At 34.0% G+C, this 25,908-nt stretch overlaps 1 protein-coding gene across 1 annotated transcript in view; it reads left to right on the top strand.

The window, feature by feature from the left end:
• LRP1B (LDL receptor related protein 1B) overlaps positions 1-25,908 on the top strand; it is a 2,198,408-nt gene that overhangs the window by 1,869,055 nt on the left and 303,445 nt on the right. The window contains 6 exon segments of the mRNA XM_018062463.1: positions 1,458-1,586; positions 4,710-4,832; positions 8,394-8,534; positions 9,663-9,850; positions 16,348-16,531; positions 20,420-20,505. Coding sequence (XP_017917952.1) covers positions 1,458-1,586; positions 4,710-4,832; positions 8,394-8,534; positions 9,663-9,850; positions 16,348-16,531; positions 20,420-20,505 — 851 coding nt within the window.

Below are 25,908 nucleotides of genomic sequence, written 5' to 3'. Positions count from 1 at the left end.
GAAAGCAGTTTCTTCTCATAACAACTCTGAGAAATATGATGCTAATTGATAATCCAAGTGAAGTAGCTTTAAATGTTTAGAAACAACTGTCTTTCGCCAATCTAGGCAGTCATATTTTCTTCCTGGAGATACTAATAGTTTTTTAAATAATTCTTACAACTTATTTTTTTGAACCTTTTCTATTTGATCACATGAAAGTGAAAATAAAGAGAAGTTAGATTTGGGAGACATGTTATTGATTCACTCAATATATATTTTATATATATAACAAATAAACCATTCAGTATGTACAACTGTACTTGGGGTTAGGTAATTATCAGGAGAATGAATCATTTCCTAGTTTTATTTGATTATTCTATGCCCATAGAAGGAAAAGCAAACAGCAACCCCTGAGGCCCTTTGAATGTACAGTAAACAGCATTTTTTTGTTTGGAAACTGATTTCAAAAAAAAAAAATGCATTTGAAAACATCACACAATGAAAAGGATGTTGAATCAACAGAGTGAAGAAAAGATAGATTCTGTTTATTATGTATGTAAAACAAAGAGTACATGTGGACATTCATCCTTTTCAACAACACAAGGTGGGGAGTAACAATAATTACCTTAGTGGTTAAAAGAAGGTGCTTAGGAACGAAAAAGGTTTTGGACTCCCAGCTCACCACAGGACTCTTTATGCAACTTGAGACTTCCTGCAAGATTTCAGCTTCTCAGAGCCTCAGTTTCCTTTTATGTGAAGTGAAAATAATAATAGTTCTACCACTGTAGGTGATTGTAAGGAATAAATAAGTTAATAAACTAAGTACTTAGCATATATTGAGTGGTAAAAATGCTGCTATTATTATTATCCTTATAGGCTCAGTCCTTTTGAAATTTATCTCAATTTATTCACAATTCTATGACATTTTTAGGCTTTTTACATTTTAGGTGGAGAAAATACTATATATCATTTTCTGCCATATAGCTTTTATTTTATTTTTCTGCCATATACCTTTAAGAAATAAAATTCTTGCTATTGGGAAGGAATGGTCTTCTCAGGTAACATAGTGGTAAAGAATCCACCTACCAGTGCAGAAGACCCAGGAGAAGCAGGTTTGATTCCTGGGTCAGGAAGATCCCCTGGAAGAAGAAATGGCATCCCATTCCAGTATTCTTGCTGGGAGAATTCCATGGACAGAGGAGCCTGGTGAGCTACAGTCCTTGGTGTAGCAATGAGTTGGACACAACTTAGCAACTAAATCACCACTGCCATTGGGAAGGAATGCATTCTGAGTGGAAAGTATCCATAGGGGAAGGATAATACGTGGTGATTCCACATATTATCTACAGTTTCTTCCTTGTCAGTGACATTCTTCTGCTTCTCTTCTCATCTACTGGAAATATAAATGATACATCTTCTTCAGTGGACCTGCTGAGTATAATCTCAATGTCATTTTTTTTTTTTTGGATGATTTTCAGGTACCATCACCTGTGCAGCGGACATGTTCAGCTGCCAGGGCTCCCGTGCCTGTGTGCCCCGACACTGGCTGTGCGATGGTGAAAGGGACTGTCCAGATGGAAGTGATGAGCTCTCCACAGCGGGCTGTGGTATGGACATGCATGGGGCTGTCTATGAAAGAATGCTGTTGCAGCATCCTCAGATACTTACTTCTGCAGTACTCACCGTATCACCCTTTCTCTCACTTCCCCAACCCCTGGACTCATAGGTAGTATCAGATTTAATTGGGTGGGATGTTGTCAATCATAGTAGTTCAGCAACCCCTCACACCACTGTTCAGAGTGTTTCCAACGTGCACAGTGGGATTACACATTTTAAAATCATTTTGATGAGTGAAAAATTTTCACTTCATTTCCACGATACTGTAACCACCCTATGTATACTTGTGTGGTGGGGTTGTTACTTTCTTTTTAGTATCTTCCCCGACCCTGTACTCCCCTTGAAGCCTTTTAGATTGCCCATTACAGATACTCTGTAAATGGCTGCTGTGATCCTAAATAACTACTGACCAGAAGGTCAGTAAACACCTATTAGTCCTACAGATAGGATATTAACCCTTAGGTCAGGTAAAAATAGTATGGATATAGCTGAATGAAACTAGGGGATCAGAGGAACAGCTTTGGAGGCCAGACAATTTACTAAGTTTCTGACTCTAGGTCACTTCAGGAAAAATTCAGGGAATTACTCAGTAGTAAAAATTTAGATAAATCCCTTGCGTGATCAAGAGAATGAAGGTGCTAGATGTCTGAATGCAGATCCCAAGGTCACATAGGGGATATGTTAAGCTGCGCAATGTATTAGGAAGAGTGCTATGAACTCTGCTTATTAAAATGAAGTCTGCTAGTCATCTCTCAGATGACCTACCTTCAGGTCTTTAAAACTGTATTTGAAGCTGTAATGTAATAGTATGTATACATGGGTGTGTGCATATGGGGTATAGTTAAAGCTGAAAAAGAAAAGGAAGACTTTGAGGCAGGCTTGTGTGCACAGAACTCATACTATTGTAGAATAAATCACTTTGATCTTCAAATTGATACGTGTCTGTAAAGGTCAGTGGGGCCACTGAGGGCTACATAATAAAGGATTATGTATCAATTCAGGGATCCATATAGTCCCTGTATACTGTTGCTATTGTAGCAAGTTAATACTCTGGGAGGCATATTAACACTTTTGGACCACATGGGTGTTATTAACTAAATTATGTTAAAATATAACAAACTGTACTCAAATGACCTGAAAGCATTAATGCTAAATAAGTCTCTGTTGCTTAGCATTTTAAAGAATAATTCATATATTAAACTTGGCATAATTCACTTGAGTTATATAAGCTGTCACACAGTTCAAAGTTACAATAGTGGTTAGTAAATGAGTTTTACTTTGATTATAATGAGCAGTTTTAACTCTGCTTCTATGTGGCATCTGTACCGTTTTTGAAAATACATTTGTTGAGAATGTTATACATGATTAAATTCAAATAGTTCTTTTTGTTTCACCTGCTAATATCTCTTTTCAGTCATTACTGAGTTTTGAAAGCAGAGCAGTTTCCTTTTTTCATGTAGTCTGGGGCAGATTTGGGATCAGGAGTTGATAGCATAAAAAAGAATAATTATAATACCTTAAGTGTCAAAATGATACATACAAAAGATACTAGATCATCACAAATAAATATTGTGTAAAAAAGCCTAGTAGTCTTGTAGAAGGATTTCAAAGAAAAGCAATAACATTATCTGAATTGTGAAGGAGATAGAGAAGAAAGAGGAGTGTCGAAGGTAGAGGAAAGTGCCTGTTAAGACATGAAGGGCTCTACATTTTTTCAAGTGCCCATTATACTTCAATTATTTTGGTAGGTGTTTTTATTTACATTATTGAATTTCCATAGTATTTTAGTGAAGTGCCTTTGAAGATCTGCCAAAAATAATTGTGTAGATAAGAATTGTAGAGTACCTATGGAATATTGAAAATGAGCTGATCTGCTTCATATACCCTATCTAGTTCTTACAAGAAATTTATCAGATAAATTTTATTATCCTCATTAAGCAGATAAAGAAACATATGTACCAAAAAGGTAAATATTAATAATTTTACTTAGGACAAAAATTTAAGGTGCTAAATACCTTTTTGCAAAGGCTTTTTCTTTGCAAATTGCATATAGATTGTTTTTTTCACTTAAAAAATAAAATATAATTTGCCTACATATCGTGTTAATTTTAGGTGTGCAACATATTGATTTAATGTATTTATATCTTATTGCAAAATGGTTACTTCAATGAACTTAGTTAACATCCATCATTTATCAGAGTCTTAACATTTGAAATACTGCAAACCTTATAGCATTTACCCTTTACGTGTAAGAAAGGTAACTAAAAATAGTTAAATGATCAAACCTCTATGATGCTATGCATATACTGTTAAAGCTCATTTTCTATGTACAAGCCGGTATCTTTTGGACTTCTACTCAAGTTTTATTGCACATTTTAAGTAACCATTTTCCTCACTGGTTAGGGCCCTTGATAGAGAATACTTTTTTGGATCAGTATTCCAAAAGGATCAATGTTCCATTTCATGGATCAATGTTCCTTATTTGGTGTGGTACTTATGGTTGCGCTCATCTCAATATAGATCTTAACCTATTTCAACACCCTACTCTAGAAGTCACCCCAAAGTTTTATTTTCCTCTTAAAACAGTAACTTCCTTAGCCCCTTTGATTTTCTTTTCACTTCCATCATGAGCATTAGCACTTGTTGGTCTTTTCATGTCTATTTTTCACAAAGAAGCAAGGTTTTTATCACCTTGCTAACATTACTGCAGCCATGAGGAGAGAAAAAAAAAATATCCAACAACATTTTTAGAGTTGAGTGATTTTTTTTTATTACATATGAACCTTTGAATTTATCCTTCAGCAAACTCACAAATTGCTAAATGTTCTGAAATTTCAAGGTCACTCTAGAATTGTTGAGCATTTTAACACTGAAATTTTGAATTATATATATTTATATTCATATATTTGAATACTACTTATATCAAAATATGCATGTTAATATATTTTATTAAGTTATCTGACACATTGAATGTTTAGCTAATGTTACTTTTTAAAAACACGAGGAATTACTGAGTGTACTGAGTATGACAACATACATTCCCCAAATTCTTAATGTAGGAAAAGATAAAGTAGGTGCTCATTTAAATTATTTTTTTCTGCTGTCTTCCTTAGCTCCCAATAATACATGTGATGAAAACGCTTTCATGTGCCATAATAAAGTATGCATTCCCAAGCAATTTGTTTGTGACCATGATGATGACTGTGGAGATGGTTCTGATGAATCATTGCAATGTGGTAAGTATATATGAACTTTTCATGGAAAAGATTCTCAGGCTGAGTACCAGTCTTTAACAAAAACAAATAAATGCATTTCTTAATCTAAGGACATGCAAATTTGGTAATATAGACCTACTGCATATAGCTTCTTTAAACTCTACCATAATTACACAAGTATTTGAAAATTTTACCTGTGATTGTAGTGTTCTTACAAGAACCATACTGGAAAATGTTTTAAAAACATCTTTCAATTTTAGAACTTTGTGAAGTACCTTGTACTTTAAAAATAATGTATGGCTGGCTAGTTCAATCTTATAGCCAAATAAAATATTTTAGTGAGAAAAAAAGAATACAATTTACACAGCTACCAGAAAATATACATATTTAACATTTTTCTTTTATCTGTTTGCATATATTTATATTTGTTAAAAATTAATATTGTTATTTTGAAATTTATCTTGTCACATATATTTATCTAATCCCCATGTGTTTATAATATGTATATGAACACTTATATATCTTCTGTGATAAAATTAGTATGTTAAAAATTTCCAGTTGAAATTGAAATGTTATGTAAACCTAGTACTTTTGTAAAATATTTAAATGTATGCATAAATAAATACAAAATGAAAATCCATGGAATAAATCTACATATACCTATGAAAGGCAATAATTTAATTTCCCTCCTATGTCCTCCCTATCCAATGGATATAACCTTGGCTTTTGATATAAACTTCCTTGAGATCAGTGGATATCAGTTTTTATATCAATTCACCATTAAGTCATGGATTCAGCGTGATCTTTAAAAGCTAACTCGTAACTCAAGATATAAATCTGATGCTAGAGTTATATCTGATTGAATGTATTTCCTCAGCTAGACATTATGCTTGGTTCATATGGAAATGAATGAGACAGAAATCCCACTAGAAAAAAAAAAATTACAGATGAACAGGAAAATCAAGAGTACAATATAGAATAATAACATCTATAGTCATATGGGAATAATAAGAATCACAATACACAAAATCAGAGGTAAGAAAATAATTTTTGAGGCAGTAAAGAAATGAGACAGGGAGTGTTAGTCAGTGGAAATCATATTTGCTACAGAACATGACATAGTAGTTAAAAATATGGACCCTAGAGCCAAATGGCCTGGTTCCAATCCTGATTCTGCCAGTTACTAACTATGTGACCTTGGAAAAATTACTTTTATCTCCCTGCACTTCAATTTCTTTATCTGCAAAAAATATATAGTAACATTATTGAGTTCTTAGGACTGTTAAGAGAATCAAATAATTAATGTTTGTAAAGTACTTAAAACAGTTCCAAACACAGTAAATCCTATATATGTTTACAAAAACTATAAATTGACATGGTTGTGGAATAGCAATTAGTCTTTGGTGAGGTCAGTTGGAGTTAGAAGTTTTAGATTCTAAAAAGTCTCAAATACAATGTTAAAGAATTTGTATTTAATTATTTTTCCTCACTTGGCAAGCACACATTTTAAAAACAGGGAAATGTCACAGTTAAATTTGAACCTTAGAACCATCCTTTTCAGCAGAGTGGATGAAATAATGCTATGAGGGAGAGATATCATAAAGAGTTATGATAATTAACACTGTGATTTTGAACTAAGGCAGAAATGATGGAATGGAAAATGGAGAATTGGGTCAGAATTCATTTACAGTTACAGATGGAGGGTAAAGTACAATTTCTATCTTGGATGACTGGGAGGATGGCATTGATATTAATGAGTTTTGGAATGAAGTTAAGAAACAGTTTCGCTGATGCAGGAGAAGAAGGATATAACAAATAAATACTTTTCGACATTCTCAATATGAATTGTTCCTCAGATAATCACATGAAGCTATATAGTGAGTACTTGAAATTTTACTTCTAGAGTATGACCAGGAAAAATAATATTAACCTAGTGACCATCAACATAAGGGTGATATTCAAAAATACGACAAAGCGTGAGAATACCCATCATTGTAGAAAGGAAAAGGCGAAAACCCTAGACTGAAGGTTGAAATAAGGGCTTCTTCTCTAACAACTTAGGGTATAACAGGAGAAAACTTCATACAGAAAGAGGGGGGAAGGAAATAGCAAAAGCAAAGTTAGAAGTCTGGGAGAGTGTATTATGAATATTAAGCCAGAAAACTATTTCCAAGGTAGAACAGACAATACCTTTAAGTGCTGCAGGAAGATGAAGCAGATAGGAGCCAGGGACACATAAATTTACGAACTGTCATTTGAAATCTATTAGCTCTAAGAGGAATTTCAGTGGGTAGAAGTTGCAGAAATGAGACATGAATAATGAAAGTTGAACTGAAGGTAAGTAAGTGAAAGCAAGATTGAGTAGGGACTGGATTGGGCAGGGAAGACGGGCCATTGTTGTTGAGAGTTATATGGATAGATTTTTATTATTATTGGACTGGAAGAGACTTGAACATATGTGTTGCATGAAGAGGAACTAGTGAAGGAGAAGAAGGAAAGACATACTAGGGGATCAGAGGATAGTTTTAGAACTATCTACTTTTGCCATGCAGTATAATAAATATCTTAAGTAAATGTTATTGAATCATATTTTTTTCTGTTGAAATTTTATTTTTTTTATTTTTTAAGCCATAAAAATCTTATTTTCTCACTTCAGAAGTAAAATGTTTGCCCACATTTACCAGAAAGTTTGCAAAATAAATGATTTGCTTTTTATTGCTTACAAATTTAGGAAGAAATCAAATCTGAAGCTTCATAATATTTAAAATCAAATGAGTTTTACTTACAAACAGACATGGATATGAACATTAACAACTGATGGATTGATACTGTGATTTGAGTAAAGCCTTTTAATGCCTCTAAGAATCAATATGTAGGATAATTACAATAGTTTTCTGCTTATTACTCTATGAATTGGCTTTTAATTTTCTCATTTTAACAATTTCTTTACACTTTCAGTGCTTCTTCCCAAGCATAAACATGACATTATAGCTTCTGAAAATTGTCATTATAATCCAGAGTCAGTTCATCCATATGTTCTAGTATTCTGCCTAACCATAATAATATAATTTTGAATTATATTTTGAAAATATTTTGAATATAATATTATATTTAAATATAATTGAAATATATTTTGAAAATAATTTTGAATAGCTTTGATTTTGTTTTCCATTCTAAGGGAAATCTTTAGGGTATAGACAATAAGTAAACAGAGATTATATACTCATCATAAATTTTATGTGTGTATATGTATATATATATATTCATGTTGCATATATATTCTGTTATGTATATATATGTGTGTGTGTATATATATATGCATTTTGTTAGCAGTATATATTTTATTTCCTTACATAGAAACAAAATAAGAGTGCCTTGTTTCCAACTTTTTTTTCTGGTCTTTAATCCTATTTTTCCAACCACAAATATCTCTTGCAACTATTACAACTGCCCTAGAAAGAAAAGAGAAATATCTCCCATAAGATGCCTGGGTAACACATGGCTAATTAGGTTGAGTGCACATTATGAATGAAGTTTTAATAAATATCTGTTATGTGAATTGAAATGTTCCTTTGCCCGCAGGGTACCGACAGTGCAATGCAGAAGAGTTTAGCTGTGCTGACGGGCGATGTCTTTTACATACTCAGTGGCAGTGTGATGGAGACTTTGACTGTACAGACCATTCTGATGAGGCACCTATAAACCCAAAGTGTAAAAGTGCAGGTACAGAAAGTGCACAATACTATCCTTATTCCAAAACTGATTTTTTAAGGCAATACTGTGATTCATTTTTAGGTTCATGTGGTATTCACTGAGAGAAAATGCAATTAATTATGTGATACGTCTACTGACACCATACAATAGAAGCATCCTGGTAATCAACCTTGTTTTGGAGTTAGTTTTAGAAATGTGAGTCTGTGCCACAGATATGAAGATGTGTGGCAATGAACCAGATGCATCCATCATCCTGTTGCTCTAAAAGAGTCATTTTTCTTAATACATTATTTAATGTGAAGATAATTTCCATGTATGGACCTATTTAGTTACTTTCCATGTATGGACCTTTTAAATAGAATATTTAATCAGAAAAGTTGAGATTTACTGAGATAAAGTCAATAGTATTCAAACTTAGGCAAAATGAAATAAATTGCATATCATTTGAAGAGAAAATAGATATGTAGCCAAACTTGGTCTATTTTTCACTTTATCATTCCAAAGATTGAATACCTAGTTATAAATTTTAGAATAAACCCAATTACTTTTTTTCTCATATAGTTTACATATTATAATGAGTAATGTTTAAATCATCAGGTTTTGAATAGCTGCAAAACCTGAACTCCTTTCCATAGCTATGTTTGAAACAACTATTATTCACCACAAGTGTCTTTTTATGCCCAGATTTAAAAATGTCAATGTTATATTTCCAGGAAAAAAAAAAAGGAATTTAGGAATATTTACCTATTCCAGATTCTTAATTTTCAGTGACGTGCAATTTCTCAGAGACCTATGACTTGAGGAAAATGTCAAGCTATCATTATACTTTTGAACTCATTCTTCACAATAAAAATTAAGACAGAACTACTCCATTATTTTTGCTATTGATGCTTATTTTTATTGCTAATTTTCAATGTAAAGCTATATTTGCAGTATTTTGAACATGAAAGTACTGTTTGCCCTTGATTTTCTTTGTGTATACAATATTACACTGACTATAAAGCAGTTTATATATACCATGCCTCTATTTACTATAATTGTCTGACAAGTTATCATATTTGTGAATGTTTTCAGCAATTGCAATATAAAACAATGGCATGCCCTTTATGTTCCATTTGTTTTATTTTCTTTTTCCAGAACAGTCATGCAACAGTTCATTTTTTATGTGCAAAAATGGCAGGTGCATTCCCAGTGGAGCTCTTTGTGACAATAAGGATGACTGTGGCGATGGCTCAGATGAGAGGAACTGCCATATAAATGAGTGTTTGAGTAAGAAGGTCAGTGGGTGTTCTCAAGATTGTCAGGACCTTCCTGTCAGTTATAAGGTAGGTACTCATCAAAAACAGAAAATCATGTGATAGGTTAGAATTTGAGATAATAAAAATTATTTAATTGAATATAGCTGTAAGACTGAAAGTCATTAGAATATTGTTAGTTAAAATTATTTAAATGGAGATTTTTTATACAAGTGAACCGTACTAATAGTGTGGTATATAAATAGAATATAATCATGAAGACAAAATATGGAAAGTGTTCAGCTTTCTAATAAATGGTGATCATAAAGAAAAAATGTAAGTAAAGAAAGGTCAGTGTTTGAGAAAGATACTGCTATTAATACCTAGGTAAATACGCATGCAGTTCTCTGAAATTCTTATTTCTTCTCTCATTTCCCCTCTCATACCTCTTTGAAGTAGAATAGGCTGATCGTTTATATTTTATCACAACACAGAAGAATGCAATATTTTTTTCAAATAAACGGGAAGAAAAAAACAAAGTACATGAATTATTAGGACTGAGTGCAGGTACACTAAAAGATAAATCATGTCTACTATCCTAATTGCTTTTTGTTGGTACCACTTTCCTGAAGAAGGTAATTCACTGACAAAATTGACTGACAGAAATAGTTTTAGAAAACATCTCTATTTTAGTATGTTGAAATGGAGGATGCATACAAACTAAATCTTAAAGTGGTATTTTAGGTTAAAATCAATTATGTAAATATGGGAAAACCTCAGTAAAAGCAATTCAGTTGGAAATTAGTGACTTTAACTGGACAATAGCTCTGTATGAATCAGCAAAGAACATGGCTTCAGTGAAACACAGAGGCCATCTAATCTAGTTAGATGTCAGATGTCAGTAGAATCTACAGATGTCAGTAGAATTTTGTTCTACTGAATTCTGTGATGATCAGGACATACCTGGGGTACTGTGCACATTTAGGGACATGACACTTTAAGAGGAACTTTGACAAATTGTACTGTATCCACATTTGTGCATCCAGTGGCATTGGGGGTCTGGAAAACACACCTTTAGAAGAAATTTCACCAAGAGCAAAATGACTAGTCAGATGTATTTAAATATATGAAATTCTACCCTGCAGTATTCAAAACGGATATCCAACAAGAACCTATTGTATAGCACCTAGAACTCTGCTCAATGTCACCTGCCAGCCTGGATGGGAGGGGAGGTTTGGGGGAGAAGGGATACATGTATATGTATGACTGAGTCCCTTTGCCATTCACCTGAAAGTACCACAACATTGTTAATTGGCTATACTCTTATACAAAATAAAAATTTTAAAGTTTGAAAAATAATTTTGAAAGAGTCAAAGAAATAAAAATGGCATTAATAAATACATAAATACATGAAGTACTGGAATAGGGAGCATATCTTGTCTGAGTTGTTTCAAAGGTTGGAATTAGAAGTTGGGGAAACAGAGTCGGTTCAATATAAGGAAGAAGTTTTGAACATCAGTTGTCACCTTTCTTATGTCTAAGTGTTTCATCTGGGCCTAAGTGACTTTCTTTAAAAGATGCAAGAAAAAAAATAGTATATATTACAAAGATACTTGGGAATTTTAACTGCCAGCTTTAACATTCTATGACAGTCAGTTCTATCTAATGGTAAATCCAGCCAAACAACCATTCTGTCATTTATAATCTCTGAATTTCTGTTATTATGACTAATAACTACTTTGGTCACTGTATATGGATATAACCTAAGAAGTATAATAATCATTTCCCCTATGTTAAAATAGAGATGAAAAGTAAAATACTAAGAAAGTTATGTTTTTTTTAGTTTAGTTATGTTAGTTTAGTTTAGTTATGTTGATTTTAGTTATGTTTAAGTTTTTAGACCCAGTACTGTATTAAGAAGAATTATTTCAACTCGTAAGACTTACACAGTGAAGCAACTAACCGCACGTGCATATAAGACTTAGAACACAAATGCACAGACTCATCACACTATGTTGTAGGTAGAAGGAAGCAAGACAGATTGAGCCAGGACAGCTCCTAATGAGATGAGTAGGTATCAGATAATTAATTTTGATAGTACATATTTTGAAACCTGATGAAGCAGAAAAAATATTATTGGTGATTTATGTACAATCAATGCAGAAATATTTCCCCCCAAATCAGGAAATGTGTTATAAAATTATAAGAGGCAATGGCTATAATTTTGTCATGTTGTAAATAATAATCCATTTCTATCATATATTATGTATATCTATCCACTCATCTATTTAAATGCCTAAATTTAAATTTCAAAGTAGATTTATTTTTTGATCCTATATATGTTTTTAATCTATCATAACAATATTGTGGTAAAATTTTAAAAATATAGAATATGAAATGGTCACCCTTTGACATAACATCAAAAGTAAGGATTTATATTTTTTAATGGCTACAGGTAAAGAGTGCTGACTTCTTAGAGATTCCATATGTGAAAAACTACTTTTGGTAGAAATAGTTCTCACCCAGAAAGTCATGTTAAATTACACTGTTTTAATTACTTTATAAGATTCCGCACACTGAAATAATTGTTTATTGATACCTTTAAAATATCAGTATTTTCTGTTTGACTTCTCTGGAGTCATAGAATGAAGTGAGAATTTGAGTTAAAATAGACATACTAATTATTTTAAAAGTTAATGTATATGATACCTGATAAAATTGCTTTGTATATGCTCTCTAATATAAACACATGCCAAAACTAATGTGATGGATAAAATAAAACATCTCCTGAGGGAAGCAAAGTCAGTTAAAAAATGAGAGGTAGGAGGGAGGTTCAAGAGGGACGGAACATATACATATAGCTATGATTCATCCATGTTGATGTATGGCAGAAACCAACTCAATATTGTAATTATCTTTCAATTAAAAATAAATAAAGAAAAAATGAAAATAACTGAGAATAATAAGAAACTTAAATATTCAAAGCAAATATTTTATATATTGTGTTTATATATGTGTATATACACGCATGCTGCTACTGCTGCTGCTAAGTCGCTTCAGTCATGTCCGACTCTGTGCAACCCCAGAGACAGCAGCCCACCAGGCTTCCCCGTCCCTGGGATTCTCCAGGCAAGAACACTGGAGTAGGTTGCCATTTCCTTCTCCAGTGCATAAAAGTGAAAAGTGAAAAGTGAAATTGAAGTTGCTCAGTCATGTCTGATTCCTCGCGACCCCCTGGACCGCAGCCCACCGGGCTCCTCCGTCCATGGGAGTTTCCAAGCAGGAGTATTGGAGTGGGGTGCCATTGCCTCTCCCATATACACACATATATATATATATATATAACATTTATGGTATATCCTGGAAAAGGGAATGGCTACCCACTCCAGTATTCTTGCCTAAAGAATCCCATGAGCAAAAGGGTATGGTGGGCTACAGTCCATGGGTCACAAAGAGTCAGACACAACTGAGCAACTAAGCATAATCACACTTATATGTTATATATGAAATTTTAATATGTGTCTGTAATATGTTATATTTCTGAATATTAATTTATAGAAGATTGAACAAAAAACTAATTACAAAATAATTCTCTATTTTGGGGAAAAAATGTTAGCTGATGGATTTCTCTTTTGTCAGAGAATGGGGAAAGCTATACAGTAAACTATTTCTCATTACAGTATCAGCAAAACAAGACAAGTCCTACTGCAAATTAGGCAGTAACATGAAAATTGCTTATAAAAGCAAAATTTATACCTTCTGGACTGTGAATAATTTGCACACTTGCTGTAAAACAAATAACAATCGATCCAACTATTCAAAAGGGAATAATAACAATTAACTAAAAAAACAAGAATCTTATTTTGATGGAAGGGTAACTTACCATGAGAAAATAAATATACTTTAGGGAGATAAATGAATTTTAATGTATACAAGATAATCAATATTTTAAATATCACTTAAAAAGCTGCAAAGAAATTTTTCTGAATGTTATAGGAAAGCTTTGGACAGCTATATTTGTTTCTAGTAATATGTTTCTCTAAAAAAATAATATAAATAAAACAATCTGAAATAGTTCTTAATTATGAGGAATATTAACTTGACATTGAATAAAGATTATATTTTTAAATGAATGTGAAACATTTTTAAACCATTCTTTTTAAATTAAATATAGATGAATCTTTCATCTTTTATCTTTGTGGACAAAAATGATTATTATTAATTTGTCATTCAATTTATAAAAGTGAGATTAGTAGAATTTCTCTTAAATGCCTTTTAATTATTTGGGGGTAAAAATTATTTTGGTAAAACAAGGTTAATGGGCTTTTAGAGAAAAGCATTGAAACATGCATATCATCATATGTGAAATAGATCACCAGTCCAGTTTCAATGCATGAAACTCAGGGCTGGTGCACTGAGATGACCCTGAAGGGTGGGATGGGGAGGGAGTTGGGAGGGGGTTTCAGGATGAGGAACACATGTACACCCATGGCTGATTCACGTCAGTGTATGGCAAAAACTGCTGCAATGTTGTAAAGTAATTAGCCTCCAATTAAAATAAATAATTAAAAAAATCTTTCAATATAATTTTAAAAAATCTCTTTCAATAAACACTTTAAAAAATTTGCTGTTAAATATAATTTCACTTGTTTATAGAAATGTCCATTACACTTGATAACTTTTACAAATTTTACCTTCAAGAAATAAATTTTCCATAAATATGTTTTTATCCAAACCAGCTAGTTAGTGTGGTAGTTCTATTACCTGACATTAGCCATTCAAAGTAATTTCCCAAAACCCTATTAGAATCGGGACACTATTTGTTTCTTTATATAATACTCCTTTGAGAGGATTGTAATGCATTCTAAAACACGTTCTTTCACTTTTCCTTAAGTGCCTCTTGAATTCAACTCTATCCTGTGTCTGCCTATGTGTCTTCTGGCGTCCACATGATCACATGATCTAATTTCCAATTGTTTCAGTGATATCTTTTTGCAGCCTGTCAATTTCCCTTTGAAAATTTTGTTGTTGTTTTTTAATTGTGTAAAATATACAACTTCAAATTTACCACTTTAACTATTTGTAGTTATACCTCAGTGACATTTAGCATCTCTCTCTCACACACACACTCTGTTTTTTTTTATTTTGGACATAGCGTAAGCACCAATTCCCCTGACTTCTATATCTGGTGGTAGGATGAGTCTTTTCAAGGAAAGTAATACTGTCAAAAGCTATGATCTGATGAGGAGAATTTGGGAAATTATGTTGTGGCTTTTGCTTTGATTTGCTGGCTTGCTAATGGATTCTGGAGGTTACAAAAAAAAAATCCTCTGTAATGGTTTAGAATTATTAGATAAATATTGGTATAAATATTGAAGATAAAAGTGCCAAGGGATTAAAGAGATTCGTTTTTATGTAAAAAGACTTGGAAACATTATTCATTTATCTTTTGAGCACTTTCAGATGAAGTTGATGTCCCTTCTCCACACAATGAACACCATTTTTTGTACTTTGAAATTCTACCCTTCAATTATTTGTTTGCTGAGTATTTAATAACAAGCACTCATCTCTCTCTCTAATATTTTGCAAATAGATACATAGGTTCAAATGCTTATAATGAATACTAGATTTTCTTAACAATTTAGAGTTTCTACTTCATGTTCCTATTCAGTACTCACAGATTCCTTTATTCAAAGGCTATATAGGAGAGTCTTAAAGTTAATATGGTCCTAATCATATGACCAATTATAAGTTCATTTTATGTAATTATAATTCCCATATGCTACCTGACAGGTGCTGAATATACAACTGAAAGACCAATCATAACCCCTCATTATTTTCAGGAATGCAAAGACATACATTGCATGACAATGTACAGAGAACTGATGCCATTTAGTAAGTATCACATAAGAGGGTTGTATAGAACATGATAGAGATACCAAGAAAAAATATCTGATGATGTACACTGATTTAATTATAGTGGAGGAATTATGTTAATTTTATTATTTCTCCAGGCAACAACATGTTTGGTAAAGGAATCAGATCCTGCCAATATTTAGTAGTTAAGCCTTAATATTTGTTAAAAATTACAGCAAGAGCAAGCTCTCCAACTGGCTTTACCTATACAATTTCATCCTTGTACATCGAGGTTTCTCATGGGTTAACTAGCAATAGTATCTACATCATAGATTTCTGTAAGACTCAAATGAAATTAAACATACGTGAGAGTATCAGCAACCTTTAGAGCTCCATGTAACAGTTAATCGTTACGGTTGTTAAAACAGCCTTCTAAAAAATGCAAAAAAAGAAAAAGAAACAAGAATTTGATGATTTAGTTTTTCCTTGCCATTCTCTAGCCACCATGGCTTGCTGATTGATGCCAGTTAACTTTCTTAATCTAGTCAACCTCAGAAGGTCAAATGAAGATATTAGGGAGAATGAGTTTTAAACCTAAGCTGTACACCATATATGTAATTCTGATTAATGTTTAATTGCTCCAGGATAGAAAAACTTGGCATTATCTATTCTTCAATGGAAGAGACAATGACAATGGTATAAATTGATTATGCTCATTTTTCATTTTCCAGTGCAAATGCTGGCCTGGATTTCAACTGAAGGATGATGGTAAAACATGTGTAGACATTGACGAATGCTCTTTGGGCTTCCCGTGTAGCCAGCAATGCATCAATACATATGGAACATACAAGTGCCTCTGTACAGATGGATATGAAATACAACCTGATAACCCAAATGGCTGCAAGTCACTCTCAGGTATTGAATTGAGCTTGCCCACTGATCCAGCCTCACTTATACATATGAATTCTCGATTTCATAGCTATTCTTATAGAATTCATTCCTCCTTGATGTTGCTAATAAGTCAAAATTCTCCTCTACTTACCTTGATTGGGAATCCATCGCTCATATTTTGTGTGTTGTCCACACACTGCTCAGTTTGAAATACCATTACAGTTTGGTCTAGTGAATCATTAAGTGTTTTGTAAATTTTGAGAACAAGTTAAAAACTAGCACTACTTTCTGCTGTATAACAAGCTCTTGGGAGCAGGTTTGGCCAAAACTATTAAAGAACCTGTTGCGACAGTGTCCTAATAATTTTTTTTTCTTCTCCCTATACCAAACACCCTCATATGTGTGTGCCAAGGAGAAAACACATCAATAAGAAGAATAATAAAAATTATACTGATGACAACAATAGAAATGTCATCCATGTAAGACGATGTGAATTCTTCCAGTGATTCAGTTCAGTTCAGTTCAGTTCAGTTCAGTCGCTCAGTCGTGTCTGACTCTTTGCGACCCCGTGAATTGCAGCACGCCAGGCCTCCCTGTCCATCACCATCTCCCAGAGTTCACTCAGACTCACGTCCATCGATTCCGTGATGCCATCCAGCCATCTCATCCTGGGTCGTCCCCTTCTTCTACTGCCCCCAATCTCTCCAGCATCAGGGTCTTTTCCAATGAGTCAACTCTTCGCATGAGGTGGCCAAAGGACTGGAGCTTCAGCTTTAGCATCATTCGTTCCAAAGAAATCCCAGGGTTGATCTTCTTCCGAATGGACTGGTTGAATCTCCTTGAAGTCCAAGGGACCCTCAAGAGTCTTCTCCAACACCACAGTTCAAAAACATCAATTCTTTGGTGCTCAGCGTTCTTCACAGTCCAACTCTCACATCCATACATGACCACAGGAAAAACCATAGCCTTGACTAGATGGACCTTAGTCAGCAAAGTAATATCTCTGCTTTTGAATATACTATCTAGGTTAGTCAAAACTTTTCTTCCAAGGAGTAAGTGTCTTTTAATTTCATGGCTGCAGTCACCATCTGCAGTGATTTTGGAGCCCAGAAAAATAAAGTCTGACACTGTTTCTGCTGTATCCCCATCCATTTCCCATGAAGTGATGGGACCAGATGTCATGATCTTCATTTTCGGGAATGTTGAGCTTTAAGCCAACTTTTTCACTCTCCTCTTTCACTTTCATCAAGAGGCTTTTTAGTTCCTCTTCATTTTCTGCCATAAGGCTGGTGTCATCTGCATATCTGAGGTTATTGATATTTCTCCCTGCAATCTTGATTCCAGCTTGTGTTTCTTCCAGGCCAGCGTTTCTCATGATGTACTCTGCATATAAGTTAAATAAGCAGGGTGACAATATATAGCCTTGACGTACTCCTTTTCCTATTTAGAACCAGTCTGTTGTTCCGTGTCCAGTTTTAACTGTTGCTTCCTGACCTACATACAGGTTTCTCAAGAGGAAAGTCAGGTGGTCTGGTATTCCCATCTCTTTCAGAATTTTCCACAGTTTATTGTGATCCACACAGTCAAAGGCTTCGGCATAGTCAATAAAGCAGAAATAGATGTTTTTCTGGAACTCTCTTGCTTTTTCCATTATCCAGCGGATGTTGGCATTTTGATCTCTGGTTCCTCTGCCTTTTCTGAAACTAACTTGAACATCAGGAAGTTCATGGTTCACGTATTGCTGAAGCCTGGCTTGGAGAATTTTGAGCATTACTTTACTAGCGTGTGAGATGAGTGCAATTGTACGGTAGTTTGAGCATTTTTTGGCATTGCTTTTCTTTGGGATTGGAATGAAAACTGACCTTCTCCAGTCCTATGGCCACTGCTGAGTTTTCCAAACTTGCTGGCATATTGAGTGCAGCACTTTCACAGCATCATCTTTCAGGATTTGAAATAGCTCAACTGGAATTCCATCACCTCCACTAGCTTTGTTCGTAGTGGTGTTTTCTAAGGCCCACTTGACTTCATATTCCAAGGTGTCTGGCTCTAGATTAGTGATCACATCATCATGATTATCTGGTCATGAAGATCATTTTTGTACAGTTCTTCCATGTATTCTTGCCACCTCTTCTTAATATCTTCTGCTTCTGTTAGGTCCATACCATTTCTGTCCTTTATCGAGCCCATCTTTGCATGAAATGTTCCCTTGGTATCTCTAATTTTCTTGAAGAGATCTCTAGTCTTTCCCATTCTGTTGTTTTCCTCTATTTCTTTGCATTGATCGCTGAAGGCTTTCTTATCTCTTCTTGCTATTCTTTGGAACTCTACATTCACATGCTTATATCTTTCCTTTTCTCCTTTACTTTTTGCCACTCTTCTTTTCACGGCTATTTGTAAGGCCTCCCCAGACAGCCATTTTGCTTTTTTGCATTTCTTTTCCATGGGGATGGTCTTGATCCCTGTCTCCTGTACAATGTCACGAACCTCATTCCATAGTTCATCAGGCACTTTAGACAAGTATTATTAAACTTATGTTTATTTCCAGTAGTGTGTTAAATTTTGTAAACTAGAAAATTCCAATTTAAAAATAAAGTCTGTCACAGTTTCCACTGTTTCCCCATCTATCTGCCATGAAGTGATGGTACCAGATGCCATGATCTTAGTTTTCTGGATGTTGAGCTTTAAGCCAACTTTTTCACTCTCCTCTTTCACTTTCATCAAGAGGCTTTTTAGTTCCTCTTCACTTTCTGCCATAAAGTCCTCATAAAATACCTTTTTCATTGTTTTTTTCTAATATATGCTGATATTAATTTTGCTCTTCAGGAAAGTAAGTATATAAAGCATTTTAGAAATAAAGATGTTTAAAAAGAGTTTTATCTTTATATATATGAATCATGGTTAGATTATTCTTATTATATTTCCTAGATTCTACAACAAATAAGATATTAAAGCATGTTGAACAAATAAGAAGGATATAGACTCCTACTTAAAAGAAGCCCCCAGGCACATGGAAAAAGTTCATGTAGGCAGTGAAACTCTTGGAAGTTATTCTGAGGGCATAAGCCGGTTATATGATTATCAGGAAAGAATTTTCAGATTTAATCTGGCCTAGAGAATTCCATTTGGACTATATAGTCCATGGGGTCGCAAAAAGTCAGATGCGACTGAGTGACTTTCACTTTCACTTTTTAGTGGTAGGAATGTTTAGCGGTACTATAGATTTCTAAGGTGAAGATTATACTTCTCAGAATTTCATTTAAAAATAAGATTTCGTCCCTCTCCATCATCCCTTTCCCCCAGTAACTATAGGTTTGTTTTCTACATTTGTGCCTCTATTTCTGTTTTGTCACTAAGTTCATTTGTATCATATGAGAAATTAAGTTTGACATATTCACTACTCTACACTACTGTGTGAAAAAACAGATAACTAATGGGAACCTACTGTATAGCACAGGAAGCTCTACTCAACATTCCGTATTGACCTATATAGGAAAAGAATCTTTAAAAAAATGGGTATATTTATATACATGTAACTGATTCACTTTGCAGTGCAGCTGAAACTAAGACAACATTGTAAATCAACTGTATTCCAATTTAAAAAGAATGAGAAAAAGCAAGATTTTAGCAGTAGATATTTTCCACTAATTTCAAATAAATTAGGTAATTTAATATTCAAGAAACTTGAGGGAAAGAGAGGGATTTGGAATTGTCTAGATTTTCTGTACTGCACTGGTATCTGCTTTCTTTTCATATTATTATCAGCAGAGGTGCTCAGTATGAATTTTTTAACCATTAGTTTACCAGAAGGCACTGCATTTGAAGTTGCACTGCTGAAGTAACTAAACTGAAACTAAGCCAAGTTGAAAACCAAAACTGCTAATAGTCTAATATGTTTTTTGTCTTGGTATTTAGATGAAGAGCCTTTTCTAATTCTTGCTGATCATCATGAGATAAGGAAAATTAGCACCGATGGCTCCAACTACACACTTTTAAAACAGGTATGACATTTCCATGATAATTTGCTAATATTTAATATGGTCACTCCAGATATAATTAGAGCTGTAGCAATACCTCATAATTAGAACTTTTGAAGCATGTATGCCTATAAGATTACCATAAACTTTGTTTTGTTTGAATTGTCCAGGTCCTCCAACTTATAATATCACACTATATCAAGGAAAGTGTAAGATGCAAAATATAATTAATGCAAGGAAAAAAAACTATCTTAAAATATCTAAAATACTGTCTTAAGAATAGCTAGAGAGAGTATAAAATTATTTTTTAAGGTATTTTGTGCATTAACCAAGTTGCCCCCCACCCCATCCATGAGATTTAAAAATAAACATCTTTTCCAGAACTATAAGTTTCTGTTCATAGAACTAAAGAATAACATGGGATTGATGAAATAACAAGGGATTAGTTATCTGTTTGATGAATATATTGATTGTTATATTGATGAATAACGTGGGATTAGTTATCCGTTTTTTCATATAGGAGCCTTTAAAATTTGGAATCAGCAAAGGAGCAAAAGTATGACTGTAATCCAGTCATAGTTTAAAGGTTATGAGATGCATATATTTAGCCTTGCCATGGTCATCCTTCAACCCACCTACTTTGAGAATCTGAACTGTTGATCTATTGTCAGTGTTTATATATGCTATTTGAGATGAAAAGGAATGGTTTTCACTTATGACAGAATAAAAATGTGAATTGCTTATCTCAACCTTTTTGTTTTTCCCTCTCAATCTACAGTGAAAACAGCATAAAATCAAATCATTAAACTAGACTGATTATTACATGGGCTAGAGAAATCATAGTTAATTTTAGCCTATCTTTAATTGTCAGGAAAAATAGCTTCTTTGGAATGATTGGGCTTCTATCTGTCCTGCTGCAAGCTTGTCTTTGCCCCAAAATGTGCAATAGTGACATGATTATGTGATAACACTGTCTAGAACAAGTGTGCCAAAAATAAGGGTGTTTCATGTTCTCATAGTATGTTTATGCCTGCATGAGGCATTAGATGATAAAGCTCATCCACGTATGGATTTTTCAGCAACATAAAGAATGCTTAACTAAATTTTTTTTTTTCACTCTCTCATGGGTACCTCCATTCCTATTGTTAGAGTTTCATCCATACTGCTTAGGAATTTAGTCTTACTTTAAGTGCAAATATTTGTTAGCAAGTGTGATATTGGCTACTCCAAAAAGAGTTGAATTTGCCAGCTTCTCTCTAAGTCACGGACTTCCCTGGTGGCTCAAACGGTAAAGTGTCTGTCTACAATGAGAGGGACTTGGGTTCAATCCCTGGGTTGGAAGATTCCCTGGAGAAGGAAATGGCAACCCACTCCAGTACTCTTGCCTGGAAAATTTCATGGACGGAGGAGCTTGATGCAGGCTACTGTCCATGGAGTCGCAAAGAGTTGGGCACGACTGAGCGACTTCACTTTTACTTTCTCTAAGTCACAGATTGAAAATGAAATTTTCACATGAAAATCCAGATTTCTGGCTACTCATGAAAAAATAGGACTGTGTAGCATTGCTGGACTCACATCCCTGAACGGGCACAACCCCAGGTGGGTGGCAGCTGCCACTTTGATATAAAACCCATGCTCTCAATTCACCAGTGTCCTCAAACTTTCTATGTGCTTACATGAATAAGACAAGTATGTCTTATTCAGGAATGTCAGTGAGGTTTAGACTCTTGCTCTTGAGTTTGGAGGATGCCACCAATATCCACTGCCTCTTGTCTCTAATTCTGCACCTTAAGAGATTGGGTAAAATAATTTTTGTGTTCTTTATAAAAACTAAAATCTATTTAAAATATAAGAATTGGATAATCATTTCTTATACCCATAGGTAATAAGTTTGCATAACTGCTTTAAATTGGAAATGTTTTTATTTCCCCAATGTTTTCTACATTATTTAACTTATTTCTTCTGCACGCTCAGTCGCTTCAGTTATGTCCTGCTCTTTGTGACTCTATGAACTGGAGCTTGCCAGGCTCCTCTGTCCATGGGATTCTCCAGGCAAGAATACTGGAGTGGGTGGCTATGCCCTCCTCCAGGTGATCTTCCCAACCCAGAGATCAAACCCTCATCTCCTGCATTGCAGTTGGATTTTTTACCGCTGAGCCACCTTAACATTTTAAGCTTATATCAAACTTACAAAATATTGAAAATTATCTTTTATCTTAAAAGTATATCCCCATACCCTCTGTAAGCATGTCTATACCTTCAAAGTTAAGTTCGCAAACTATTGAATTACTTGTATTGTCTCTTGAATTGACATGTCTCTTGTATTGATATGCTATATTTTCTGTTTACAGTATTTTTGCTTGTTTTCAGCATTTCCTCTTTTTAGACTCTCTCTCAAAGGAAGAAAAGTTCTCTTTTTAGAATACTCTATTTATAAGCTTAGATGATAACTACTAATTTAACTAGTACATGTAAAAGTATTTATTGCCATCATGAAAATACTGTGAAAGAGTTTCAGTGGCAACTCCTTCCTTTATTTTCCAAACCTGTTACTCTAGACATTTCTGCTGCCATCTCTTTTTTTTATCTTTTTCATATTTTGGTTAGTATGTTATCAGAGATTGTTCTTAATGGAGCAAAATTATTTTTTCTCTCTGCATCTCTGCATTATCTACATCCATCTTGTACAACCAAACTATTTTAATGCACACATTCATTTAGTATTTTACTTACTGGTGATAAAATATTAGACTGTTGCCAACCAGAGATCAAATTGCCAACATCCACTGGATCACAGAAAAAGCAAGAGAGTTCCAGAAAAATATCTATTTCTGCTTTATTGACTGTGCTAAAGTTTTGATTGTGTGGATCACAATAAACTGTGGAAAATTCTGAAAGAGATGGGAATACCAGACCATATGATCTGCCTCTTGAGAAACCTGTATGCAGGTGAGGATGTAACAGTTAGAACTGGACAAGGAACAACAGACTGATTTCAAATAGGAAAAGGAGTTCGTCAAGGCTGTATATTGTCACCCTGCTTATTTAACTTATATGCAGAGTACATCATGAGAATCGCTGGGCTGGAGGAAGCACAAGCTGGAATCAGGATTGCCGGGAGAAATATCAATAACCTCAGATATGCAGATGACACCACCCATAGGGCAGAAAATGAAGAAGAACTAGAGCCTCTTGATGAAAGTGAAAGAGGAGAGTGAAAAAGTTGGCTTAAAGCTCAACATTCAGAAAACGAAGATCATGGCATCTTGTCCCAACACTTCATGGCAAATTATGGGGAAACAGTGGAAACAGTGGCTGACTTTAGTTTTTTGGGCTCCAAAATCACTGCAGATGGTGATTGCAGCCATGAAATTAAAGACACTTACTCCTTTGAAGGAAAGTTATGACCAAATTAGACAGCATATTAAAAAGCAGAGACATTACTTTGTCAACAAACATCTATCGAATCAAGGCTATGGTTTTTTCAGTAGTCATGTATGGATGTTAGAGTTGGACTATAAAGAAATCTGAGGAGTGCCAAAGAACTGATTCTTTTGAACTGTGGCATTGGAGAAGACTCATGAGATTCCCTTGAACTGCAAAGAGATCCAACCAGTCCACCCTAAAGGAGATCAGTCCTGGGTATTCACTGGAAGGACTGATGTTGAAGCTGAAGCTTCAATACTTTGGCCACCTTATGCAAAGAGCTGACTCATTTGAAAAAACCCTGATGCTGAAAAAGATTGAGGGCAGGAGGAGAACGGGACGACAGAGGATGAGATGGTTAGATGGCATCACCGACTCAATGGGCATGAGTCTGGGTAGGCTCAGCAGTTGGTGATGGATAGGGAGGCCTGGCGTGTTACAGTTCATGGGATCGCAAAGAGTTGGAAGTGACTGAGCAACTGAACTGAACTGAGCTAAATCACTAGTACTTAAGACTGTATGAATTTCAGACAGTTGGTGTTGTTTGTGGAAATGAAGAAGGTATGAGGAAGATAAAGAAATCCATATGGACCCTGGACATCTGTGTCTTTGGAGAGCGTTTGTTAGTGGTGACCACTGAGTAAGGATGTAATGACCCAAGAAATTAAAGACAAGTTTAAAGTTTTGACTATGGATTGCTTTTAACCACAATTTCATCATAGCATTATAGAAAGTTTCAAGGAGTTCTAGGGAGTAAAAACTATTTTTTTTTCCCTCAAAGACTTTTCTACATATGTAGACTGAAGTAGAAAATCTCAGTAATTGTCTCTCCACATTTTTTCCCAGTCAAAATAAATGAAAAGACAACATCCTTGCCTTAATTATTTGGAAATTTTGTGCATAGTTAATTAGGAAAAATAATTTACTTTAATACCTTAAATTTTATTCTAATACCTTAATTTTATTGAATACAATAAGGAGAACTTGTTTTGCTACTTGTAGTAGCAATCTCATGAAGCTTTATAGCATAAAATTATAACAACTGGTAGAACATTTTTACCCTATATATTCTAAAATATAGTTGTAGCTAAGATAGCTATAACTTAAATTCGTACAACACATTTAGAAAATGTACATGGATTTCAGAAATGAAAATTAATCAAGTAGCTTTCCAATATGTTATCCAATTCAATTCTCACAGTGTCTTTCATTCCAGTAAAATTGTATAAAGAAACAAAACACAATTTTGTAAATTAATCGTCTTGAATCAAAGAGTGCAAATATTCAACCACAGAAATAAAAGAAGCAAGTAGGATTTTGATGAAACCAATTTTCAGCTCTGAAACCACTGGGATGACTCTAGCTTTTTGACATTATTTTGACCATGCCCTTGACTGTTTTAATGTTCCTTGCATATGATTCTGAAACAAGAGTTGCACTGTTTTCTGTAGAGATTAAGAGTAAAACTGTAGGAAAATAACTAGTTTGTCTTGATAGATATGTCAGAATTCTAAGCTTCAATTCCTCTGCATCCACGGAATTAATTTATTATTATAGTTGACTTGCTAAATTTGGAACTGGATTTTCATTATCTAAATTGATTATTGTAAAGAATGGAATGGGGTAATTCTGCCAAGACTGGAGATTATGGGTAAATCTTTGCTAAAGTGAGAAACAAGTTTATGTCCATATCTTTCTTAAAGAGCTCTAACTTACCTATCTGCATTGCCAGTCCTCACAGAACCCTAACCCATACCTTATTCTTTCAATGAAAAGTGCTTTTGAGCAGAAAGAAGATCACAGACTACTACTGAATTAATTAAGCATTCTACATAACTTGGAATATATTCAATTTATGTTTTAGAATCTTGATTGATTTTACATAGATAACTTCTTAGATTGAAGGCTTATGTGTATTTAGTTAGGGAGTCCTCCAAATTTTCATGTGCAAATATATATTTAATGCATGTTTTGAATCTGAGACTGAATGTTAGTTGCATT

The sequence above is a fragment of the Capra hircus genome, chromosome 2 (genome assembly GCF_001704415.2).
Source record: "Capra hircus breed San Clemente chromosome 2, ASM170441v1, whole genome shotgun sequence".
Lineage (NCBI taxonomy): Eukaryota > Metazoa > Chordata > Mammalia > Artiodactyla > Bovidae > Capra > Capra hircus.
The sequence above is the reverse complement of the archived record's forward strand: the minus strand, read 5'-3'. Positions and strand labels throughout refer to the sequence as shown.